This window comes from Mytilus edulis, chromosome 3 (genome assembly GCF_963676685.1).
Source record: "Mytilus edulis chromosome 3, xbMytEdul2.2, whole genome shotgun sequence".
NCBI lineage: Eukaryota > Metazoa > Mollusca > Bivalvia > Mytilida > Mytilidae > Mytilus > Mytilus edulis.
In genome coordinates, this window is record NC_092346.1 from 66184519 (window position 1) to 66211172 (window position 26654).

The 26654-nt window shown below is 37.4% G+C and overlaps 1 protein-coding gene across 1 annotated transcript; it reads right to left on the minus strand.

Annotated features, from left to right (window-relative positions):
* Nucleotides 1–17442: 17442 nt before the first annotated feature.
* Nucleotides 17443–20914, minus strand: LOC139517154 (interferon-inducible GTPase 5-like). Its single transcript, XM_071307863.1, has 2 exons — nt 20572–20914; nt 17443–19793 (listed from the first exon to the last, which is right to left on the minus strand). The coding sequence occupies exon 2, from the start codon at nt 19790–19792 to the stop codon at nt 18581–18583; it is 1212 nt and encodes a 403-aa protein (XP_071163964.1). The 5' UTR covers nt 19793; nt 20572–20914; the 3' UTR covers nt 17443–18580.
* Between the last annotated feature and the right edge of the window lie 5740 nt (nt 20915–26654).

A 26654-nucleotide genomic window follows, 5' to 3' on the forward strand; every position in this document is an offset into this window, starting at 1 on the left:
CATGTGTTCCTTCAATTTTTCAGTGCCACTTGACAAGATGACAACAACACATGATGTAGAGAAGCTGGTTTGTCTTTGCATACGGTGCACATTGGATCTTCTATCAATCCCTATGCATAGAGATTTGATAGACTTGGCAGTACATCATACACTAATCTCAGATTGATGCTGAAACGATATCCCTTCATACTCCAAATATCGCTCCTGGCAAACACCCCGCTTCTAGTTCCTTGCCAAATAGACCAGCCACCTTGCTGCTTCATACCTACCGCATTGATATTACTGTTCTATTCTTTTATTTGTCGAACTTCCTGCTTCCTGCTTTCTATGCTTTTCACTTTCTTCTTGTATTCATCTTCACTTTGGCTCCTCTAACTTTGCCATCTTTGCTGTTACTTACCATCATGACCTGTCGTGTTTTTGTAACTTTAAACTCTTCAGTCCACGAATTAAGTGAGTGGTTATTGCTGTTTAGTCACTATATTGTCAACGCTGCTGAAACTTCTTGTTACGCCGAACCAAAGTCTTTTTTTTTTCTTAACCTCAGCTTTGGACACGGAAAACTCATATATCAATAACGGCCATAGTGTTCTTGGCAAGACACGATGTTGATACATCCAAGCTTTGTATCTTCCTGACAGACCACGTTGGTCTATCTTCGACAGCCAATCTATTTATACCAGCTGCATTAGTATTTCTTTTGTGTTTTACTGTCTACTGTCCTAAAAGCATTTTATCTCCGACTGTTGGTAAAATTCCCCTGCTAATTCGAAAGTTTCATCTCTCACTTTGCCTTTTTTCAGAAGTAAACTTCTTGAATTTACTGGGTTGGAATTTCATTGTTGCCCAATTTATCATTCCTTCCAATATCTCTAAGGTCCATCTTCCCTCTAGTTCTGTGTTTGCTGTAATAAAATTAACGGTACAAATTTTCCTGCACCGGATGCGCATTTCGACAATACATGTCTTTTCAGTGATGTTTGTGGCCAAAATATTTGAAATCCAAAGCTTATATAAAAGATGAAGAGCTATAATCCAAAAGGTCCAAAAAGAATAGCCAAATCCGTGAAAGAAATCAGAGCTATGCATGAGGGAGATACATTCCTTAATTTATAATAATTTCTAACATTTTGTAACAGCAAATTTTAATAACACAAAAATCCGTATTTTCATGCCACTACATAAGTACTGGCTACTGGGCTTGTGATACCCTCGGGGACTTACAGTCCACCAGCAGAGGCATCGACCCAGTGGTAGTAATAATATTAACGGTACCAATTTTCCTGCACCAGATGCGCATTTCGACAATACATGTCTCTTCAGTGATGCTCGTGGCCAAAATATTTGAATTCCAAAGCTTATATTAAAGATGAAGAGCTATATATTCCAAAAGGTCCAAAAAGTATTACCATATCCGTGAAAGAAATCAGAGCTTTGCATGACGGAGATGCATTTCTTAATTTATAATAATTAATAGTCATGTCATCTATAAATGCTCATATTGGTTGTTGTCTTCTACCTGTTGACATTAATGGTCCTCTTCCTGGTTTTTCAACTGACTTCATAATGTGGATTAACAGCTGCTGCAAACAATACTAGGACAATGTACATCCCATTTATATTCCTTCTCATAGTCTTGGCCAAGCTGTGTTGAAATCTCCTACTGTAAATACCATCTCTATGTGATCAAAGTATTCCTGCAGCATTGTCATGTTGTGGTTGGCACACAGTACCTCTGCAATGTCAAATCTACCAGTTTGTGAGGTATGAATCCTTAAGCATATGCAAGGTCTAGCCAAAGTCGCTTTTCTTCTCCTATGATTCTCTTAAGCTCTGAGTCAAAACACTAGTATGGTCAATACATCCGGATACCTCTGTCATGCCTTATTTCTGAACCGATAGGTCTATGCATTATTCATTACTTAGCAGGAATTGTGTTGTTCTTTGCTAGAACTGGTAGGATTTTTACCCTCGATGTTCAGTATAGAGATGGTTCAAAACAACTCAACCTTCATGGAGTTCTCTCCCTTCGGAATAAAACATCTATCTGTTTTATACCAAGCATCTATCTTCTTTCTTCTTCTCCAAACTACTCTCAAAAACTTCTACAATCGTCTGGTTAGCTTGGAACATATACTGTATGGCCCTGGTACTGCTCTTGTTTTCTCCAAAACATCCTGCACTTTGTTGAACTTCAGTTCTGACTCATCAATTGTAAATACACATGCAGTTATATTGGTTCCTCTACTGTTTGCGGTTACTCTGACTTCGTGTTCTTTCTCTTTTCCCAGACGTAATCAACCCAAAATCTCTCCTTTCCTACGAAGTAAATAATGGACGTCACTGCTCTCAACTTTTCCTGCTAATTTTGTCTCTAAGTTGTTTTCCATGAGATCATCATCGAAAGCTTTCCATATCACTTTGTTTGCATTAGTTAGCTACTTAATATTTTCCTTCCTTGACGGTAACATTTCTCGTCTAACTGTTGGTTTTATCAGATGTATATCTCTGTAAGCTGATTTGTGTGCTATCCCAACCCCAGTTCACATGAAGGTTATGATCACTGTGGTTTGCTTTCTGAATGGTCTGACCAGATATATCTGTGCGTTGATCGCCAGAATGTGTTGGCACACATTACATTCCACTTTGTTGGATCTTCAAATATCCAGCATTCATGCACTATCGAAATATGGTTATGTGATGGATGTATAGAGCAAGCTTCGATATCAAATCGAAATCGATTCGACTTTATCGATATCGTCGACATCTGGTATATCTGAGTTTGTCTTATGAAAATTGTTGATATTTACATCCGTTTATGTTTGTGTGAAGCAAACATCGATATCGATACGATATCATGTCAACATTGCCTATATCGAAGATCTTGATTTATGGTTACATCTTGGACATGATTGACTCACATGCATCATTTAATCAGGTAAACTTTATGCTATTCAATTGTATATGTATCTGGGGATGTTCAAAGCATTTCGGCATACAGATTTTTTTTCACGAACTAAAGCTTTGCCGTAGGGACTTTTTTTTAAATATAGAAGGGAGGTGGTAGGGTCACCAAACCCAAAATTTGGACCTCAATTTAAAAAGTTCCATAACTTTGCCAAACTGGGTCTTTGAGTCCAGGTAACCTTAGGCAATTTCCTATCGAATTTACCTAGTTTGGACAAAAGATTTGTCGTAGGGACTATGTTATGAATTAAAGAAGGGGGTCGTAAGGTCACCCGACCCCAACTTTGTACACAATAAAACAAAATCCGTAACTTTACCCACCTGTGTCTTTGGGTCAAGGCAACCTTAGGAAATTGGCTATCGAATGTACCCAGTGTTGACAAAAGCTTTGCCGAAGGGACTTTGCTTTTAAATAAAGAAGGGAGGTGGTAGGGTCACCCGATCCCAACTTTGGACCAAAAAAAAAAGGTTTCGTAACTTTACCATCTTTGGTCTTTGAATCCAGGCAACCTTAGGCAAGTGCCTATCAATTGTACCTAGTGGGGACAAAATCTTTGCTGTAGGTTATTATTTAAAGAATTACAGAAGGGGGATGGTAGGGTCACCCCACCCCAACTATGGACCTCAATTAAAAAAGTTCCGTAACTTTACCAACCTGGGTCTTCAGGTCCAGGCAACCTTGAGCAAGTGCCTATCATTTGTTCCTAGTGGGCACAAAAGCTTTGCCTTAGGGTATATTTTATGAAGGAAGGAAGGGGGATGGTAGGGTCACCCTACTCCAACATTGGACCTCAATTAAGAAAGTTCGGTAACTTTACCCACCTGGAGCAAGACAACCTTTAGCAAATGCCTCACATTTGTACCTAGTGAAAAAAGAAGCTTTGCCGTTAGGAAAATTATATAAAGGAAAGAAGGGGATGGTAGGGTCACCCTACCCAAACTCTGGACCTCAATTTAAAAAGTTCCGTAACTTAACCTTCCTGGGTATTTGGGCCCAGGCAACTTTGGGCAAGTGCCTATTATTTGTACCTAGTCGGGACATAATCTTTGCTGTAGGGATTTTTTTATGAATTAAAGAAAGGGGATGGTAGCGTCACCCGACCCAACTATGGACCTCAATTAAAAAAGTTCCGTAACTTTACCAACCTGGGTCTTCAGGTCCAGGCAACCTTGAGCAAGTGCCTATCATTTGTTCCTAGTGGGCACAAAAGCTTTGCCTTAGGGTATATTTTATGAAGGAAGGAAGGGGGATGGTAGGGTCACCCTACTCCAACATTGGACCTCAATTAAGAAAGTTCGGTAACTTTACCCACCTGGAGCAAGACAACCTTTAGCAAATGCCTCACATTTGTACCTAGTGAAAAAAGAAGCTTTGCCGTTAGGAAAATTATATAAAGGAAAGAAGGGGATGGTAGGGTCACCCTACCCAAACTCTGGACCTCAATTTAAAAAGTTCCGTAACTTAACCTTCCTGGGTATTTGGGCCCAGGCAACTTTGGGCAAGTGCCTATTATTTGTACCTAGTCGGGACATAATCTTTGCTGTAGGGATTTTTTTATGAATTAAAGAAAGGGGATGGTAGCGTCACCCGACCCAACTATGGACCTCAATTAAAAAAGTTCCGTTACTCTACCAACCTGGTTCTTTTGGGTCCTGGCAAACTTAGGCCAGTGCCTCACTTTTGTACCTAGTGGGCAAAAAAAACTTTGCCGTAAGGGAAATTTTATGAAGGAAAGGAGGCAGGTGGTAGGGTCTACCTTCCCTAACTTTGGACCTCAACTATAAAAGTTTCGAAACTTAATCCACCTGGGTCTTATGAACCAGGCAACCTTGGGCAAGTGCCTAACATTTGTACCTAGTGGTTAAAAAAGCTTTGCCGTAGGGAAAATTTTTTGAAGGAAAGAAGGGGGATGGTAGGGTCACTCTACTCCAACATTGGACCTCAATTAAGAAATTTCGGTAACGTTACCTACCTTGGTCCTTGGGGCCAGACAATCTTGGCCAAGTGCCGCACATTTGTACCTAGAGGGCAAAAAAGCTTTGCCGTTAGGAAAATTTTAAGAAGGAAAAAAGGGGGATGGTAGGGTCACCCTACCCAAATTTTGGACCTCAATTTAAAAAGTTCCATAATTTTACACAACTGGGTCTTTTGGCCCATGCAACCTTGGGCAAGTGCCTTTCATTTGTTCCTAGTGGGCAAAGAAGCTTTGCCGTAGTGAAAACTTTATGAAGGAAAGGAGGAGGATGGCAGGGTCACCCTACCAAAACTTTGGACTTCAATTAAAAAAGTTCCATAACTTTACCTACCTTGGCCTTAAGCCCAGGCAACCTTGGGCAAGTGCCTATCATTTGTTCCTAGTAGTTAAAAAAAGCTTTGCCGTAGGGAAAATTTTATTAAGGAAAGAAGGGGGATGGTAGGGTCACACTACTCCAACCTAGGACCTCAATTAAGAAAGTTCGGTAACTTTACCCTCCTTCTTCAGAAAAAGGGCCAGAAAACCTTTGGCAGGTGTAGCACATTTGTACCTGGAGGGCAAAAAAGATTTCCGTTAGGAAAGTTTTATGAAGGAAAGAGGATGGTAGGGTCATCCTATCCAAACTTTGGACCTTAATTAAGAAAGTTCCATAACTGTATCCATCATTTTTTTTTGGCCCATGCAACCTTTGACAAGTGCTTATCATTTGTTCCTAGTGGGCAAAGAAGCTTTGCCGTAGGGAAAATTTTATGAAGGAAAGGATGGGGATGGTAGGGTCAACCTTCTTTGGACATCAATTATTAAAGTTTCGAAACTTAACCCGCCTGGGTCTTTGAGCTCAGGCAACCTTTGGCAAGTGCCTCACATTTGAACCTTGTGGTTAAAAAAGCTTTGCCGTACGGAAAACTTTACGACGGAAAGAAGGTGGAAGGTAGTGTCACGCTACACTAACTTTGGACCTGAATTAAAAAAAGTTCCGTAACTTTACCCACCTGGGTATTTGGGCCCACGCAAGCTTAGGCAAGTGCCTATCATTTCTTCCTAGTGGGCAAAAAAGCTTTGACGTAGGGAAAATTTTATGAACGAAAGAAGGGGGAGGGTAGGGTCACCCTACCCCAACTTTGGACCTCAAAAAAAAAGTTCCGTAACTTTACCCACCTTGATCTTTGGGCCCAGGCAGGCTTAGGAAAGTGCATATCATTTGTAACTTCTGGGCAAAAAACTTTGCCGTAGGGAAAATTTTATGAACGAAAGAAGGGGGAGGGTAGGGTCACCCTACCCCAACTTTGGACCTCAAAAAAAAAGTTCCGTAACTTTACCCACCTGGGTATTTGGGTCCAGGCAAGCTTAGGCAAGTGCCTATCATTTGTACCTAGTGGGCATGAAAGCTGTGCCGTAGGGAAAGTTTTATGAACGAAAGAAGGGGGAGGGTAGGGTCACCCTACCCCAAATTTACACCTCAAAAAAAAAAGTTCCGTAACTTTACCCACCTGGATCTTTGGGCCCAGGCAAGCTTAGACAAATGCCTATCATTTGTATCTAGTGGGCAAAAAAGCTTTGCCGTAGGGAAAATTTTATGAACAAAAGAAGGGGGAGGGTAGGGTCACCCTACCCCAACTTTGGACCTCCGAAAAAAAAATTCCGTAACTTTACCCACCTGGATCTTTGGGCCCAGGCAAGCTTAGGCAAATGCCTATCATTTGTATCTAGTGGGCAAAAAAGCTTGCCGTAGGGAAAATTTTATGAACAAAAGAAGGGGGAGGGTAGGGTCACCCTACCCCAACTTTGGACCTCAAAAAAAAAGTTCCGTAACTTTACCCACCTGGATCTTTGGGCCCAGGCAAGCTTAGGGAAGTGCCTATCATTTGTATTTAGTGGGCAAAAAAGCTTTGACGTAGGGAAAATTTTATGAACGAAAGAAGGGGGAGGGTAGGGTCACCCTACCCCAACTTTGGACCTAAACAAAAAAAGTTCCGTAACCTTACCCACCTTTGTATTTGGGCCCAGGCAAGCTTAGGCAAATGCCTATCATTTGTTCCTAGTGGGCAAAAAAACTTTGACGTAGGGAAAATTTTATGAACGAAAGAAGGGGGAGGGTAGGGTCACCCTACCACAACTTTGGACCTCAAAAAAAAAAGTTCCGTAACTTTACCCACCTGGATCTTTAGGCCCAGGCAAGCTTAGGCAAGTGCCTATCATTTGTAGCTAGTGGTCAAAAAAGCTTTGCCGTAGGGAAAATTTTATGAACGAAAGAAGGGGGGGTAGGGTCACCCTACCCCAACTTTGGACCAAAAAAAAAAGTTCCGTAACTTTACCCACCTGGTAATTTGGGCCCAAGCAAGCTTAGGCAAGTGCCTATCATTTGTTCCTAGTGGACAAAAAAGCTTTGACGTAGGGAAAATTTTATGAACGAAAGAAGGGGGAGGGTAGGGTCACCCTACCCCAACTTTGGACCTAAAAAAAAAAAGTTCCGTAACTTTACCCACCTGGATCTTTGGGCCCAGGCAAGCTTAGGGAAGTGCCTATCATTTGTATTTAGTGGGCAAAAAAGCTTTGACGTAGGGAAAATTTTATGAACGAAAGAAGGGGGAGGGTAGGGTCACCCTACCCCAACTTTGGACCTAAACAAAAAAAGTTCCGTAACTTTACCCACCTTTGTATTTGGGCCCAGGCAAGCTTAGGCAAATGCCTATCATTTGTTCCTAGTGGGCAAAAAAGCTTTGACGTAGGGAAAATTTTATGAACGAAAGAAGGGGGAGGGTAGGGTCACCCTACCACAACTTTGGACCTAAAAAAAAAAAGTTCCGTAACTTTACCCACCTGGATCTTTAGGCCCAGGCAAGCTTAGGCAAGTGCCTATCATTTGTAGCTAGTGGTCAAAAAAGCTTTGCCGTAGGGAAAATTTTATGAACGAAAGAAGGGGGGGTAGGGTCACCCTACCCCAACTTTGGACCTAAAAAAAGAAGTTCCGTAACTTTACCCACCTGGTAATTTGGGCCCAAGCAAGCTTAGGCAAGTGCCTATCATTTGTTCCTAGTGGACAAAAAAGCTTTGACGTAGGGAAAATATTATGAACGAAAGAAGGGGGAGGGTAGGGTCACCCTACCCCAACTTTGGACCTAAAAAAAAAAAGTTCCGTAACTTTACCCACCTGGATCTTTGGCCCCAGGCAAGCTTAGGCAAGTGCCTATCATTTTTACCTAGTGGGCAAAAAAGCTTTGCCGTTGGGAAAGTTTTATGAACGAAAGAAGGGGGAGGGTAGGGTCACCCTACCCCAACTTTACACCTCAAAAAAAAAGTTCCGTAACTTTACCCACCTGGATCTTTGGGCCCAGGCAAGCTTAGGCAAATGCCTATCATTAGTATCTAGTGGGCAAAAAAGCTTTGCCGTAAGGAAAATTTTATGAACGAAAGAAGGGGGAGGGTAGGGTCACCCTACCCCAACTTTGGACCTCCGAAAAAAAAATTCCGTAACTTTACCCACCTGGATCTTTGGGCCCAGGCAAGCTTAGGCAAATGCCTATCATTTGTATCTAGTGGGCAAAAAAGCTTTGCCGTGGGGAAAATTTTATGAACGAAAGAAGGGGGAGGGTAGAGTCACCCTACCCCAATTTTACACCTCAAAAAAAAAAGTTCCGTAACTTTACCCACCTGAATCTTTGGGCCCAGGCAAGCTTAGGCAAATACCTATCATTTGTATCTAGTGGGCAAAAAAGCTTTGCCGTAGGGAAAATTTTATGAACGAAAAAAGGGGGAGGGTAGGGTCACCCTACCCCAACTTTGGACCTCAAAAAAAAAGTTTCGTAACTGTACCCACCTGGGTATTAGGGCTAAAGCAAGCTTAGGCAATTGCCTATCATTTTTTCCTAGTGGGCAAAAAAGCTTTGACGTAGGGAAAATTTTATGAACGAAAGAAGGGGGAGGGTAGGGTCACCCTACCCCAACTTTGGACCTAAAAAAAAAGTTCCGTAACTTTACCCACCTGGATCTTTGGGCCCAGGCAAGCTTAGGTAAGTGCCTATCATTTGTACCTAGTGGGCAAAAAATCTTTGCCGTAGGGGAAATTTTATGAACGAAAGAAGGGGGGGTAGGGTCACCCTACCCCAACTTTGGACCTAAAAAAAAAAGTTCCGTAACTTTACCCACCTGGGTATTTGGGCCCAAGCAAGCTTAGGCAAGTGCCTATCATTTGTACCTAGTGGGCAAAAAAGCTTTGCCGTAGGGAAAATTTTATGAACGAAAGAAGAGGGAGGGTAGGGTCACCCTACCCCAACTTTGGACCTCAAAAAAAAAGTTCTGTAACTTTACCCACCTGGATATTTGGGCCTAGGCAAGCTTACTGAAGTGCCTATCATTTGTATCTACTGGGCAAAAAAGCTTTGACGTAGGGAAAATTTTATGAACGAAAGAAGGGGGAGGGTAGGGTCACCCTACCCCAACTTTGGACCTAAAAAAAAAAAGTTCCGTAACTTTACCCACCTGGGTATTTGGGCCCAGGCAAGCTTAGGCAAGTGCCTATCATTTGTACCTAGTGGGCAAAAAAGCTTTGCCGTAGGGAAATTTTTATGAACGAAAGAAGGGGGAGGGTAGGTCACCCTACCCCAACTTTGGACCTCAAAAAAAAAAAGTTCCGTAACTTTACCCACCTGGGTATTTGGGCCCAGGCAAGCTTAGGCAGGTGCCTATCATTTGTACCTAGTGGGCAAAAAATCTTTGCCGTAGGGAAAATTTTATGAACGAAAGAAGGGGGGGTAGGGTCACCCTACCACACTTTGGACCTAAATAAAAAGTTCCGTAACTTTACCCACCTGGATCTTCGGCCCCAGGCAAGCTTAGGCAAGTGCCTATCATTTTTAGCTAGTGGGCAAAAAAGCTTTGCCGTTGGGAAAGTTTATGAACGAAAGAAGGGGGAGGGTAGGGTCACCCTACCCCAACTTTACACCTCAAAAAAAAAAGTTCCGTAACTTTACCCACCTGGATCTTTGGGCCCAGGCAAGCTTAGGCAAGTGCCTATCATTTGTACCTAGTGGGCAAAAAAGCTTTGCCTTTGGGAAAGTTTTATGAACGAAAGAAAGGGGAGGGTAGGGTAACCCTACCCCAACTTTACACCTCAAAAAAAAAAGTTCCGTAACTTTACCCACCTGGACCTTTAGGCCCAGGCAAGCTTAGGCAAATGCCTATCATTTGTATCTAGTGGGCAAAAAAGCTTTGCCGTAGGGAAAATTTTATGAACGAAAGAAGGGGGAGGGTAGGGTCACCCTACCCCAACTTTATACCTCCGAAAAAAAAATTCCGTAACTTTACCCACCTGGATCTTTGGGCCAAGGCAAGCTTAGACAATTGTCTATCGAGTGTACCTAGTGTGGTTAAAAGCTTTGCCGTAGTGACTTGGCTATGAATTAAAGAAAGGGGAGGGTAGGGTTATCCGACCCCAACTTTGGACCTCAAAAAAAAAAGTTCCGTAACTTTACCCACCTGGGTATTTGGGCCCAGGCAAGCTTAGGCAAGTGCCTATCATTTGTTCCTAGTGGGTAAAAAAGTTTTGACGTTGGGAAAATTTTATGAACGAAAGAAGGGGGAGGGTAGGGTCACCCTACCCCAACTTTGGACCTAAAAAAAGAAAGTTCCGTAACTTTACCCACCTGGGTATTTGAGCCCAGGCAAGCTTAGGCAATAGTCTATCATTTGTACCTATTGGGCAAAAAAGCTTTGCCGTAGGAAAAAAATTTATGAGCGAAAGAAGGGGGGGTGGTAGGGTCACTCTACCCCAACTTTGGACCTAAAAAAAAAATGTTCCGTAACTTTACCCACCCAAGTATTTGGGCCCAAGCAAGCTTAGGCAAGTGCCTATCATTTGTTCCTAGTGGGCAAAAAAGCTTTGACGTAGGGAAAATTTTATGAACGAAAGAAGGGGGAGGGTAGGGTCACCCTACCCCAACTTTGGACCTCAAAAAAAAAAGTTCCGTAACTTTACCCACCTGGGTATTTGGGCCCAGGCAAGCTTAGGCAACTGCCTATCATTTGTACCTAGTGGGCAAAAAAGCTTTGCCGTAGGGAAAATTTTATGAACGAAAGAAGGGGGAGGGTAGGGTCACCCGACCCCAACTTTGGACCTCAAAAAAAAAGTTCCGTAACTTCACCCACCTGGATCTTTGGGCCCAGGCAAGCTTAGGCAAGTGCCTATCATTTGTACCTAGTTGGCAAAAAAGCTTTGCCGTTGGGAAAGTTTTATGAACGAAAGAAGGGGGAGGGTAGGGTCACCCTACCCCAACTTTACATCTCAAAAAAAAAAGTTCCGTAACTTTACCCACCTGGATCTTTGGGCCCAGGCAAGCTTAGGCAAATGCCTATTATTTGTACCTAGTGGGCACAAAAGCTTTGCCGTAGGGAAAATTTTATAAACGAAAGAAGGGTGAGGGTAGGGTCACCCTACCCCAACTTTGGACCTAAAAAAAAAAGTTCCGTAACTTTAACCACCTGGGTATTTGGGCCCAGGCAAGCTTAGGCAAGTGCCTATTATTTGTACCTAGTGGGCAAAAAAGCTTTGCCGTAGGGAAAATTTTATGAACGAAAGAAGGGGGAGGGTAGGGTCACCCGACCCCAACTTTGGACCTCAAAAAAAAAGTTCCGTAACTTTACCCACCTGGATCTTTTGGCCCCGGCAAGCTTAGGCAAGTGCCTATCATTTGTACCTACTTGGCAAAAAAGCTTTGCCGTTGGGAAAGTTTTATGACCGAAAGAAGGGGGGAGGGTAGGGTCACCCTACCCCAACTTTACATCTCAAAAAAAAAAGTTCCGTAACTTTACCCACCTGGATCTTTGGGCCCAGGCAAGCTTAGGCAAATGCCTATTATTTGTACCTAGTGGGCAAAAAAGCTTTGCCGTAGGGAAAATTTTATGAACGTAAGAAGGGGGAGGGTAGGGTCACCCTACCCCAACTTTGGACCTCCGAAAAAAACATTCCGTAACTTTACCCACCTTGATCTTTCGGCTAAGGCAAGCTTAGGCAATTGTCTATCGAGTTTACCTAGTGTGGTTAAAAGCTTTGCCGTAGTGACTTGGCTATGAATTAAAGAAGGGGGGATTAGGGTCACCCGACCCCAACTTTGGACCTCCGAAAAAAAAAATCCGTAATTTTACCCACCTGGATCTTTTGGCCCAGGCAAGTTTAGGCAATTGCCTATCGAGTATACCTAGTGTAGTTATAAGCTTTGCCGTAGGACTTGGCTATGAATTAAAGAAGAGGGAGGTTAGGGTCACCCGACCCCAACTTTGGACTCCAAAAAAAATCCGTAACTTTACCCACCTGAATCTTTAAGCCCAGGTAAGCTTAGGCAATTGCCTATCGAGTGTACCTAGTGTGGTTAAAAGCTTTGCCGTAGTGACTTGGCTATGAATTAAAAAAGGGGGAGGGTAGGGTCACCCGACCCCAACTTTGGACCTCCGAAAAAAAAATTCCGAAACTTTACCCACCTGGATCTTTAGGCCCAGGCAAGCTTAGGCAATTGCCTATCTAGTGTACCTAGTGTGGTTAAAAGCTTTGCCGTAGGGACTTGGCTATGAATTAAAGAAGGGGAATGGTAGGGTCACCCGACCCCAACTTTGGACCTCCGAAAAAAAAATCCGTAACTTTACCCACCTGGATCTTTGGGCCCAGGCAAGCTAAGGCAATTGCCTATCGAGTGTACCTAGTGTGGTTAAAAGCTTTGCGGTAGGGACTTGGCTATGAATTAAAGAAGGGGGAGGGTAGGGTCACCCGACCCCAACTTTGGACCTCCGAATAAAAAATTCCGTAACTTTACCCACCTGGATTTTTGGGCCCAGGCAAGCTTAGGCAAGTGTTTATCATTTGTGTATTATAGTGGGGACAAAAGCTTTACCGTAGCTATTTTTTTATGAATTAAAGAAGGGGGATGGTAAGGTCACCCTACCCCATCCGGGTCTTTGCCGTAGGGAAATGTTTACGGATTCAAGTTAGGTTTGATTCTAAATAAATTGTTGTTTAGATTAACCAAAATATTTATGTCAAATCGTTTTCATTCTATTTGACGTAATTGGTGTATTCGTGTGTAACTCTTACACTTATCGCTCTTATCGAAATGTAATAAATAAATTACAAGAGTGACTATTTACTTTTGAGTAATTACGTGAACTAGCTATTTCTTTGGCGAAAAGTGAATATAATGGTTATCAGTTTTTTTTTAATCGTATAATTATATAAGCTTGAAGATCTTATTGTTTCGCTACAGTAATATAGTGTAACCTGTTGTTATCAATTGTTATTATTATTATACAGACAATAACCAATCCCTTATCAAAGAGAAAGGAGAAAGTTTTTTTTTTTAATTCCCGGCCTTAAAAAAAAAGTTATTAAATACACAAATAAATTATTAAACTTTTCTGTGTTTAAATGGAATTGCATTTCATCTTCCTATTTGAAATTATTTGTCATCATTTTTATTTATTTGTCATCATATTTATAAGTACGTGTCGTGTTATTGCAAATCTTCGGTTTTTAGGCATGATCATGTGGGTGCGTTTTCTTATTGTTCGCTGGCTTATTGTTCGCTAGCTTGTTTCATCTTATTGTTCGCTGGCTTATTGTTCGCTAGCTTGAGTCTGGTATATATACCAAACAACATTAAACTGAAAATTATATACTACAAAACGTACTACTTTGTGAGCTTAGTTTTTTTTTAACGAATGGATGAAACAAATGAAATAACTGCTTAACGTCAAGCTGCAATTTTACCAAGACATGATAATGTGGTATGCATGCACATTAGATTATGCTTTGTACTATAGGCCGACAAGCTGATCAAGTAGTTGAATGCTTAGCTAACAGTGTAACAGTCAACAAAAAGCCAAATCAACCTTTTCCAGCACATTTTAAGGTGGTAGCTAATAAGGTAGAAGTCTACAGAAAGATAAGTCACTTTATCGGAAAATATTATTCTGACTTTAAACCGACTATTATTTTCTCATACTCCTGTATATCACAATTCTAGTGTGATTCGTTTGATGTCCCAATCCGTGATCAACACCTCCGGCATTCGAGTCGAGCAGAACGCTCCCACGGAACTTCGTGGTTGCGTTTGATTGCTGCTTGCCGTTTGATAACATTTCTTGCTTGAATTAGGAAGCCAATCCGATGGGAAAAGTGTGATGTTGAGTAGCAGCATTCAGTTCAATTGTTGTTGAAGGGTGTCCATCAAAGACCTTTCTTCCAGTAGAAGATGTAAGTATAAGCCTTCACGTATTTCTGATTCAAGTTTTGAGTATTTCAGGTAGTAATTTAAGTCAAACAATGTTGGTTGCTGATTTTTGTTTTCAAATAGTAAGCGCTTACCGAAATCCTGGAATCATGAGTCCTTCTTTTATTCAAATTCGTACATGCAGCTGCTAAATGTATATTGATTTTAAATACTACATATAAATATGTTTTGAAACGTTAAGAGTGCAAAATCGCTTGAATACCTCTAGATCTCTCAATTTTCAAACGATCCGAACTTGTTTATCATCTTGAATTGATATTCTGAAAGACATTAACATCATTTGCTAGAACTTTACGGGAAACATCTTATTGAAGTTTAATAATAGTACGAATGATTCTTTTAGTTTTTAGAAAAGGCCCGACCACAGACTGAAATGTTACAACAACGATTGCAATTGATACACACTATTCTCTTTTTCCATATATTACCAAAGTAAAAGTGTCACTCAAAATTCTAATGCAATTATTTTGTAACAATTGTTCTGATTGGATAACAGCAAGCGTAAAATTCTCTATCTCCTTGTCTGTAACTAAGGAAGCCGACATTTTGAATTTAGGAATGTATTGACATGTTATTTCTACAATAATAAACAAAAAACTCACTTGTTGCGCCTAAAAATTTCCTTTTTATCAAATTTTATTACATTCTGAAGCGGCACAGAAGCGAGAAAACGGCCGGTGTTTATGTTTGACGCCAGAAGCATACCTATGGCTTCACCTAGTGTAGGGACCAAAGAACATAACATCTTTTCGCGGAATTTTCTTTAATGAAAATTTTACACTGAAATAATGATTGCAATTTAATTATAAACTTGTTTTGCATTAGAATAGAGATAACTGTATTGTATTTGAAGCTTTGCGGACGTCCATCGGCAGTTTTACTGTCGCAAATACGCGTTTACCTGTCTCCGCTCCGCGTCGCCAGGTAAACTAAATTTGCGACAGTAAAACTACCGATGGACGTCCTTAAAGCTTCAAATACAATACAGTTATCTCTTAATTAATTATCGTACTGAAAATGTTTGGGATATTTGCCACTGACGTTAAGGCAAGCACCGAACAATCAATCTTGTAATAAACTTGTGACAAGTAAAGATTTCAATGATTTATCTTTGTCCCTCAATTTTATAGACCAAGACTTTTATGCATATCAGTAGTCACATTTTTGTGCTTTGTAAAGAATATTACCATAAAAGATTGGAAGTGAAATACCTCAACGTATTAGCTAGATGTCTGCATGTTAAAGTGATATCCTTGTACCGATGATAAAATCTAGTAAATGTTTTGACTAGTTTTTGATATCGAAAACCCTGGTGTAATAAATTTTCAGTAATACAGAGATTATTTTCGTTAAAATCAAATACTTTGTTACATACACGAGCGAATCGAACAAGTCGGGATATATAAACATCATAATATGTTGACAAGGGAACATTTGTATAAGGTAAATAACAGGAACGATCTACGTAGGAAAATCGAAAATACTGGTCCTAAACTTAGTCCGAAAAAAACTGACAAAATAAGCAATAATAAATTTGTATTTTTAATCATAAATTTGTGAAACAATAATAAATAAATAAATAGTGCAATTTGACAAATGAATTTCATTTGCAATGTAAATTAAATGTTGTACAAAATTTCACTCTTCTTTTAAAGATTGCTTACAACGGTTTTAAAAATAACCAAAAACTACGTGCACACAAAACAAATTACATATAGAGCATCAATAAGAAAAAACTACTGTAACATCTCATAATATAACGATCTTACATCTGTGACATCTCATAATATAACGATCTTACATCTGTGACATCTCATAATATAACGATCTTACATCTGTGACATCTCATAATATAACGATCTTATATCTGTGACATCTCATAATATAACGATCTTACATCTTTGACTAACAATCTTACATCTGTGACATCTCATAATATAACGATCTTACATCTGTGACATCTCATTATATAACGATCTTACATCTGTAACATCTCATAATATAACGATCTTATATCTGTAACATCTCATAATATAACGATCGTATATCTGTAAGTCAATTCTTCAATTCGTGTCTGAACTTTTATATTCAAAATGTTACAGTTTTCAAATTGACCAAATTTTGCTGTTTCCTAATTTGCCAAAACGCACTGTAGAACCCTGTGATTATACTATTCAAATTGAATGTATCAGGAAGGACAAAGTAACAGAAGCACTTAGGTTTTTATCTCGGACGTCCATTTCGAAAGGAGTAGGTTCAGTAAGACCCCTTTTTGGCCCCAAAATATAGCAGTTTTACAAAAGTATGAAAATGTAATCTTTTAGCTATTTACTGGAAAGTAGAATGCTTCTGCTACATAAATATGGGCTGTTTTTGACAAAGAAATGCACATATATCGGGTACTAGCATCATTAAGTCATGCTAAATTACTGAAATCTTCACACAATTTGAGCATTTTAGTTAAGTTTTACACGGTTTCCGTCTAAAATGAAAGTGGCCGCATTCGTGTTCATTCATAATATTGAAATGTAAGTTGTATTTGATGATAATACATAACATATATAAAGGTTGAGGATGAACACGGATGCGGCCACTTCCATTTTTGACAAAAACCATCTGAAAAGTGACGTTTTTTGGCATATTTGATAGATTTTTCATAATTAAGCTTGAATTGGAGCGTTTTTAATTACAAAATCAGTAAACATTCTTTACAGAAACTAATTGAATTAATTTAAATAGACACTAAAGTGTTTAAAAAGTATCAAAATCTTTCGTTCGATGAACGTGAAATTTGAGGCCAAAATCGGCCCTTACCGGACCTACTCCTTCATTAAACTGTTAATGCCATTTTTCATAATTCGATAGTAATGCTCAAAACTCTAGAACGGTCATTCAAAACACTGGTTTTATGACATGACTCACACACATGTAGCAAAATTCAAAAAGTTCCTTGTAGTTAAACAGACAATTGAATAAATCGGAAACAATGGAATTAAATCAGATATAATTATCATACCATGCATATCCATCTATTAAACGTCTCGTTTTTTTCTAAATAATAATATTTGGTGACGTGCTCAACTTCTAAATTTGGAATAACATAAACAAAATATTGTAAATTCTTAGAACTGTGCATAAAGATGTTATATTAAAATTTTGTCTTTGGCAATTCACAATTTTACTAGCAAAGATAAACCAAAAAAGAAAACTCATCATACAATGAAATGGTGAATAATTTATTTATTATGAAAAAGATTTAGTTTAAGTAGTCTTTCTTTTCCCACTACAGCAAAACAGTTAAAAACAAAAATCGTTAATTTTACCCGCAAAAGCACCATAACTGATTGCTGTCTGTACAAATAAAAAAACTGACACCTATATTAAAAATTGAATTGTACAATTGTACCAGTATTATATGTATAATCATAATGCCTCATTTTATATTAAACTAAATTATCTATTTAAAGTGATGTATTTATGACAAAAATTTTATAATACAGTGTAAATAAAAACAATAATTAGAACACACGATAGTCACTTAAAATAGTAATGTCAATAGTTTATAATAGTATGTACTAAAATGTACAAAATTAATCATAATTATCATAAACATAATTAAATAAAATGAAATAAATTACATCTGGTATAAACATACAAATTTCGACTAGATAGAACCATGGATTTCGTATTTACTAAGATAAAGGGAATCACAGATTGCTTATCATTTGGAAAGCTTAATATATTTACAGTCAACGATTAGATAATTGGTGGATAATAACACAGAAAAAGGTAAATATTCCTTCAAAAAAGAAAAAAAGATGAAGAACAATAATTGAAACATTAAAGTCTTTAGGCTAGTACTAAATTAATGTGCAAAATGTTCTGAACCCTGCTTCACATTAATTTGCTCGCAATTGTAACCAATTGCAAAAATAAGTTTATGAACACAACTTATAAATTAATACAACGATGGAGAATAACTGAAATAAAGAATCCAATAAAAATTACTAGTAATTACATATCAGTTTTTTTTAAACAATTAAATTAAATAATGTATCCACTGTGTAAAGATGTACCTTCCCAGCTTATATAAATCACATCTCGTAAAAATAACGTCCTGGATATGCATTTGATTTGCCGTTGAAAGTTAAACATCATCCATCCATCGTTTAAAAAAATAACAAATCACCCTAACAAACAATCTGTATCAAGTAATAGTTAACCTTTAACTTACTTCAGCAGGAACACAAGCGTTTGATAACTGTTATTTACACTTGTTGGCATTGGTTAAACATGATTGAATGACTTTAAGACAGGAAATTGATGAAAAAACAAACGTTCATTTTTTGTACATTTTTGTATTTACAGTTTCTTGTTTTTATCTATGACGATGCTTACAAGAGTTTGTGCATCTTCTTCCAAGAGATCAATTTCACTTCTCAGAAATTTAACACAAGCAGCGTAAGCCACACAACTTGAAACAATACTCCCTATTACAGGTATATACTTAGCAAATCTACCGCCTACTTGCTCTGCTGCTTGAGTTTTCACAATCTTCATGAAAAGGGTTTTAAGTGTACTCTTTTCAGTAAGGAGAGATTTTGAATGTTTCAAAGATTCAGTGATTTGATCATACTTCGTTTTCGTTTTCTTACATAGATGCATTAAGGATTCTTCATCGAGACCAAATTCAGACATGTAGAAATTGATTTCATATGCTATAATTGCAAGATCAACAGCAACATCTATGCCCGGAAGTGGAACAGCCGCCGCTCCAGCGGATATGACTGCAATCTTAAAAACTCTATTGTGGAGTGCTTTCTTTTTTTCTCGAATTATCTGGTGCGTGAGTGGCCCTATCGATAAAATCATAGCCTCTTTTTTGAAATCTGGCAATGAGTGAAAAATTGCAACCATTAAGTCATCGAACTGGCCAATTTCATGGTCATAGTTCGATATGATAAATATGGTTGGGTCACGGAAATTAGCTTTTCTAAGGTTGTCTGTACAGCTTTGATGTATTCTGGGTAGAACCTCATAAATACATTGACCATCATGCTCTGCACTTTTTAAATCCTCGTCCAGTTTGGACCTAACGAAGAAAAACGGCTTGCCACGTTTTCTAATTTCTCTTGCCAGCCATGCATCGTTTTCAGAAAAACATTGATCAGACATTAAAATAAAAAAGTCGTACCTCTCAATGTTAATTGTTCTGAAGTAACTTTCATCTTTAGAATATTTCAAAGTTCCGACACCAGGCAAATCCCAAAAGACCATGTTCTTGTTGTATGGGTTTTCGTATGCTGTAGGCTCCAATGTAGTGTCTCCTAACCCAACGGGAGCAAATTTGTTATCCCATTCTTCGACACCACGTAGCTGGTTAATGAAGGTTGACTTGCCAACATAAGTTTCTCCAAGAACTGCAATATGGATTTGAACTTCTTTCCATTCTTTGGCTTTCTGGGAAATATAATTAGGCAGATTTAGTACTCCAGTTTCTTCTACCAGTTTTTGTAATTCATCTATTTCTTCGCAGGAAATAATATCATAATCGCCCAAATCATGCATATACATCCTATAAATGAAAAAAAAATATTTTACATATTTACGACATCTCAGTCACATATAAATGGAGTAAGGGGGAAATTATATCAAAACCATGTGGATGAAGGAGATTGAATTTAAACTCACAACTTCCTATAGACTTATTAGCTTAAACTGAAAACTGAATTTCATTAAATTGATAATGGATTTCTAAAGAATTTAAAAAGCATATATCTTGTTATTTCTAATCAGAAAAGACAAGAATCTTTTCAACTGAAATTTTGAAACAACTTTTAAGGTATATTGAGTAAATTAATTCACTTAGGAGCCGCATAATATGTATATCTTTTATTATACTTTGCAACAGAGATTGAAAAGTAAAGCTTATCTTGCATAAACATTTAAAACGTCCATACTCATTTACAATAGTTCAGACCGATATACGAATAAAAGATGTAGTTTGATTGTCAATGAGATAATTATCCAGCATAGTCCAAATGACATGAATGTAAGCAACGATTTGTCACCACACGGCCTAGTTATATAATTGGCCTATCTGAGGCGGCCAAATCAGAAAATCGCCTTCGACTCAGTCGGAATCCTAAACGGGATAACCAGTCATTTGGATATTTTCGCTCCAATTGGTGGACTTGAGCTGTTTTCTGATCTGTCGACGGGTTGCTATCTCTATAATAAGTACCAACTGTCCATTCAAAAACTGTTTAATTAACACAACTGCTATCCCCCTTTTTTTCTCTTTTTTTTAACCCGACCTCAACAATAATCTTTGAAAAATGGTTTATACCTACCTAAATATTGGTGTGCAATAAGAAATACAGTATTATTTCTTGAATTTCAGGTCTGCTGTATTGACTTTGGTCTTGAATAGAAACTTCTTTTGAACCAATACGTCTAAATCTAGCACAATTTCACAACTTTAGTCGACATACCAACCAAACTTTTAAAACACTGGAACTGCAAAGTTATGATTAAAACAATTACTCCAAACTAATCCGAGTTGGATTTTTGTCTGTTGACGAAAGTTTATGGATTCCCCAATAAATAAAGACGTGGAACGTAAATCCCCTGGTCACCTTGGGAAATGTAAATAATCTTTCCTACTTTCGCTTTCACTTTATTCTCGAGAAAAGCGAGATAACTCTAGGCTGTGCTTGATTCATCAATTTAGATACACACTGACTGGCGTGACCTTCTGATCCGAGACCACAATTGTAGTCCCTAGTCACTGGGGTAAAGCTGATGACCGTAACTGCATTCACGGTCATCCCAAGATGTCGGATGAAAAATTAGGTCAGTTTCTGTATTGTCTGTTAAAGTGTTTCTATATCATTTTCTTTACAAATCATACATTGAAACGATGTAAATTTATAAAAGAATCACTCGGAAATCACTAATTACTTCTGAGAAATGTGCATGAAACGGGAAATTCGATTTGAAAAAATCGCCAAGATGACCGTAAATCACAATCGAGATGACCGTAACAGAATCAGCGATTCATAACAAGGCTGACCGTAACTGCTATTAAGATGACCGTAATTTGTAAATGATGACCGTAACTTTTAAAGGATGACCCTTAATTCTAAGAAATATCCGTAATTATAACTATCTTTTTGTATCAAATGATTGCCAAAAGACATTCAAATGAACAGGAAGTGAAAACATGCCACAAAAGCGCGATAAAATGACACCTTACAAGCATAATAAAAAAAAAATGGGGTGCACAGCCTTCAACTGCTCGACAAAAGATTTTTGTTTGTTTCTGTATAATAAATACACATTTTTAAAAATGCCAAAAAATTGCATGTACACCCATTGATATCATATCGTCTTTCATTTTGTCGTGCAAATAAAATAACAGTAATATTTTGAAAATATCATTCGAATATAAAACTAGTGAAGGTGAGCTCCAGCAAAGTAGATCCTTAAAATAGTATTGTACGAAATGCGTATCACAAGGCGGAACGTTGTCAATTTGTATATATACAGAAATGTTATTCATACAGTCAGGATTCTACTTCTTCAAAATTATCTCCCCATTGCGCCAGTTCATGCTCACAATCGTAGAAATGGAAGCCATTGTAGGGATGACGCTCTGCCAATTTTGCTCTTGAAAACTGATAAATTTATCCACATAGCACCATTACGATCGATCGTTATATGTCAGTTATATTTTAAAAGACAAATGTATCTACTAGCTAATGAGCATTAGTTAATGATCTTGTCTGCATTGATTCAACTTAAAAATATTGTCTGTTCGGATGTCAGATGGAATTTTTGAAAATTCTTAAGCATTTAAAAAAATTCTAATTAAATATTTCGTGGAAGGGCAGACTAAACATTTTCAGTGGTTGAAGATTATAAACCCTAGTTATCACACACAAGAAAATCATATTTTTTCGAAGATATCCATCATCATCCAAATTAAAAGACTGTCGTCAAGTACTTTTAGAAAAAATAGCTATTCGAACACACCTACTCTGTTTTTGTGATTCATTAGTTTAAACAATATTTTATTTCAAGAAGTGCACAAAATATAATTATACAATATGAAATACAGGGATTCGGAAACAAGAAAAACTTATATAAATCCGTCTCCCTTTTAAAAAAAATGACAAAATTAGGAAAATAGTATTAGAAACTCGTATAACGTAATTTTCAGTTCTTAGCTAACATGTTTATTCTGTGGTTTGCCCGTTACTCAGAAGTCAGTTTGATCGAAAAATGTGATCAACTCGTATTTAAATAATTATAGTGCATGCAACTGAGAAATATGTTAATGTTTCGAAAATAAGGTTACATCAAATAAAGTTTCGAAATCTTAATCGACATCGACATAAAAATAATTGTTACGGACCAAATCTCCCCGTTTCTAAAATAAATCTTTGTACAATTTTAAAAATATTTTCGTTTTCCTCATCACTGATTAGTTCACTACCTGATAATAATGTTTGTATATTATATATTGGTAGTGTAGAAATGGTTTGTGTTCTGATGAGTCGATAATTATGACATTCTAGCAAATAGTGTTTGCTGCTCTCAACTTGCCCACATATACAGAGACTGGAAATAACAATATTTTTCTGGAAAAGGTGTTCATTTAAGCCACTGCAGTTCAACCGGAGTCTGGCGTGAAGTATTTGGCCTTTTCTACAACCAGCATTATAATATGTGGGGACTTTCTTAGTATCTCGATTTATATAATTTTTAAGTGTAAATTTTGAAGGATTACATCTAACATCTTGTGGAAGCCTGTTCCAATCACGAATTACAGATGGTAGGAAAGAATTTTGATAAAAAGTAGTTCTACAGTTCATATTTTGAACATTAAATGCACTTCTAGTATTATAGTTATAGACCTGATATAGTTGTTGAGGTACGATACTACAAAGATAATTAGGAGCTTGATCGTGAAACATTTCGTGAAATTTAATAATTTTATGTCTGGATCTTCTTTCACTCAGAGAAACCCAACCAGTATCATTATAAAGATTAGATTTAGAGCAAAGCTTAGTGGCACCTGTGACTATACGAGCCGCTTCTATTTGAATGCTCTCTAGCTTGTCCTTTAAGTAAATTGGTATGTTATCCCACACAGTGTCTGCATATTCGAGAATGGGCCTGATGAAGCTGATATATATAACTTGTAGATTATTACGCGATAGCTTAAACTTTAAACTCCTCATAAGATTTAAGCGAGGCGTAGCTTTATCAATAATATAGTTTACATGACTTTCCCAACAACCGTTTTCTTGAAAAATTAACCCTAAATGTTTATGTTCTTCAACCTCTTGTATCAGTGTATCATTCATGTATATTGGTGGATTATGGGGTTTTGCTCTTTTTCTAGATATAGTCATGGTTTCAGTTTTTTTTGGATTAAAATTAACGAGCCATTGTTGAGACCATACGTGATTTTTTTCTATATCAGAGTTCATTAATTCAGCTGTAGCATACTCGTTCTCAACAACTATATATAATGATGTATCGTCAGCAAAAAGTCGGATATTGCATGATATGTCACAGACAATATCGTTTATGAATAATAAAAATAATACAGGGCCTAAAATTGAGCCCTGGGGGACACCTGCTTTAATGCTATACACATCAGATGTCTGTCCTCCTATGACAACTCTTTGTCTTCTCTCGGATAAGTAACTTTTAAACCATTTTAATAAGTCCCCCCTTATTCCATATTTTTCTAGTTTGTGAAGGAGGCCTTCATGCCAGACCCGGTCAAATGCTTTACTGATATCACAAAACACAACTCTTATTTCTTTTCCAAAATCAAGGGCTTTAGCAATATCGTTGGTAATATAAATAAGTTGATTAACAGTACTATCTCCAGGCATAAAACCTGACTGCAAGTTTGTAATTATTTTATAGCGAGAAAGAAAATTAAATAAATATTTAAAAACACATTTTTCCATCGTTTTACCAATAATAGATAACAGAGAGATTGGTCTATAGTTTGATAAAATTTCTTGAGAACCACTCTTGAAAACTGGTATTACATTTGCTATTTTCCATTCATAAGGATAAATGCATAACTGAAGTGATTTATTGAACAACAGAGCTAGGGGATAGCTTAATTCTAAAGCCGCATATTTGAGAAATCTTGGACTAATGCTATCGGGGCCGGTTGCCTTAGACACATCTAACAAGAGCAGTTGGTCATAAACTTGCTCTTGCGTTATAATTATATTATCTAAAGTATGTAAAATTTCGTCTAAATTTAGATCTGGGATATTTGCAGACGAGTCATCAACACTCGATTGATCACAAAAATAACGATTAAAGGCATTTGCTTTATCCTTATTATCGTCTAAGTAGGTATCATTTAATAAAATAGGGGGGTAGTCTGAGGATTTAGAAGGAAATCCAGCCAGGTTACGCAATTTCTTCCACCAATTCTTGATGGAATCTACTTGTGAATGTAATGATTCACATTGTTTTTCAAAATAATGGGTTTTTGCTAGTTTAATCATGTTAACACATTCATTCCTAATTTTTTTAAAGTTTGCCCAAGACTCGGGAGTATTGTATTTTTTGGCTTTTTTGTGCGAACGTTTCCGTCTACGAATTTGTCTCCTTATAATTGACGTCATCCAGGGTGGATCTTTCGTGCGAACAACAATTAGTTTACTTGGTATATGCTTGTTAGCAGCGTCTAGAATTTTTTGTGTAACAATGGAGACTGCATTATTTAAATTTGTATCTAGTAAACTATCCCAGTCAACTTGTCTTAACTCCTCACAGTAGAGATTGTAGTCCCCTTTTTCAAAATCCCAAACTTTACGTTTAAATTGGGTATATTTCGGTTTGTGCAAATTTAGTATTCCACTTACTGGACAATGGAACCTAGTATTTGCTTCTAAAATATTTTCACTCACTTCGTGATATGCAAGAATATTGATATCATTAACTATAAGGGGATCGAGGAGTGATGAGGAATTTTCACAATAAAATGTTGGCTCAGTAATTGCTTGGTACATACCATTATCTAATAATATGTTTTTTAAATTATTACGGTTTGCCAGTAATAAATTTTCGTTAAAGTCGCCCATGACCACAATACTTGTTATACCGCTGTTTACTGCGTTTTCAATTGACTGGTTTATATGATTCCAAATATGAAATGGTGAATCTGGAGGTCTGTAAAATAGGCCAAACAGTACTTTACAATCCTTAACCACTACTTCGACCCATAAACATTCGAGAGTATTGATTTCTAGATCATTTCGTCGCTTACTTGGGATGTTTTGTTTTACATACATCATGACTCCCCCTCCAAGCTTATCACCTTCTCTGTCGTTACGATAAGGAGCCTTAAAGTTTGATAATACAACTGAATTGTCGGATATGTTCGGCTTTAACCAAGATTCTGTTAACATAATTATATCTCTATCCCCAAGCTCTGCTTCCAAAATATCAAGTTTTGTTTTGACACTTTGGATATTAATGCAAGTAAATGTAATCAAATCGCGAAGATCTAAATTCGAAACTGAATCATTTAGGCTAAGATCATTTGCAAATGATGGCCCAGGATTTGTTTCAATATCACCAGAAAGCAAGATAGTAAAAACTACAAGAAATATCAAGTAACAAATAAGCTCAGTTTTCACAAAAAGACATCTGAATACTTCTTTAAACACTTTGGTAGTTAATCGTGTACTTGAAAATGGTGTTCTTGGAAGTTGATCTAATTCAAAAATAACAGTATATAATAGAGCAATTGTGATCCCTAAATAACCATATCGAAGCATAAGTGAAACAAGAACAACAGTATTCATGTCAATACATTTTTTACGATGCAGTCGAGTTGACCTAGAATAATTTAACCCCACCCTTATTCTGTAAGTAGTTATATCAGTAGACATATATAGTTATATAAAAAAGGTATACAAAGTACAAGGGTGGGGCTTCAACAATATAATAAACAATTTCAAACAGACATAAAGCATGGCAAACCACAGAACAGGCATATAAAACAAAATAAAATAAAAAGAACAAGATAAACATATATACACAAATTGTTTAGTTGTTGGTTAAGGCCTTCCAATGTGACTTTAATTATATAGATCAAAATTAGTAAAGGATCTTTCCTTATGTTTTTAGTTTATGTGCTGGAAGAAAAAAAAGTTTTCTTTTTGAATCAATATGGACAAAGTATTTACAATTCAAATGTAACTATAAATAATTTAAAAAACAAACAAAACAAGCAAAAAACAAAACCCAAGGAATTTAAAATAAAAAAAAGACAAAATAGTTCATGTAATTGGTATGCTTCGATTTGAAATCAAGATAATAATGTTAATGAATACAGAAAAATCTGTTAGCTTAATCTGTTTATATTTTCCTTCATCTAAAAGTA

Excerpts from the sequence above, each read along its gene's own strand:
- LOC139517154 (XM_071307863.1), bottom strand. The coding sequence starts at position 19,792 with ATGTATATGCATGATTTGGGCGATTATGATATTATTTCCTGCGAAGAA.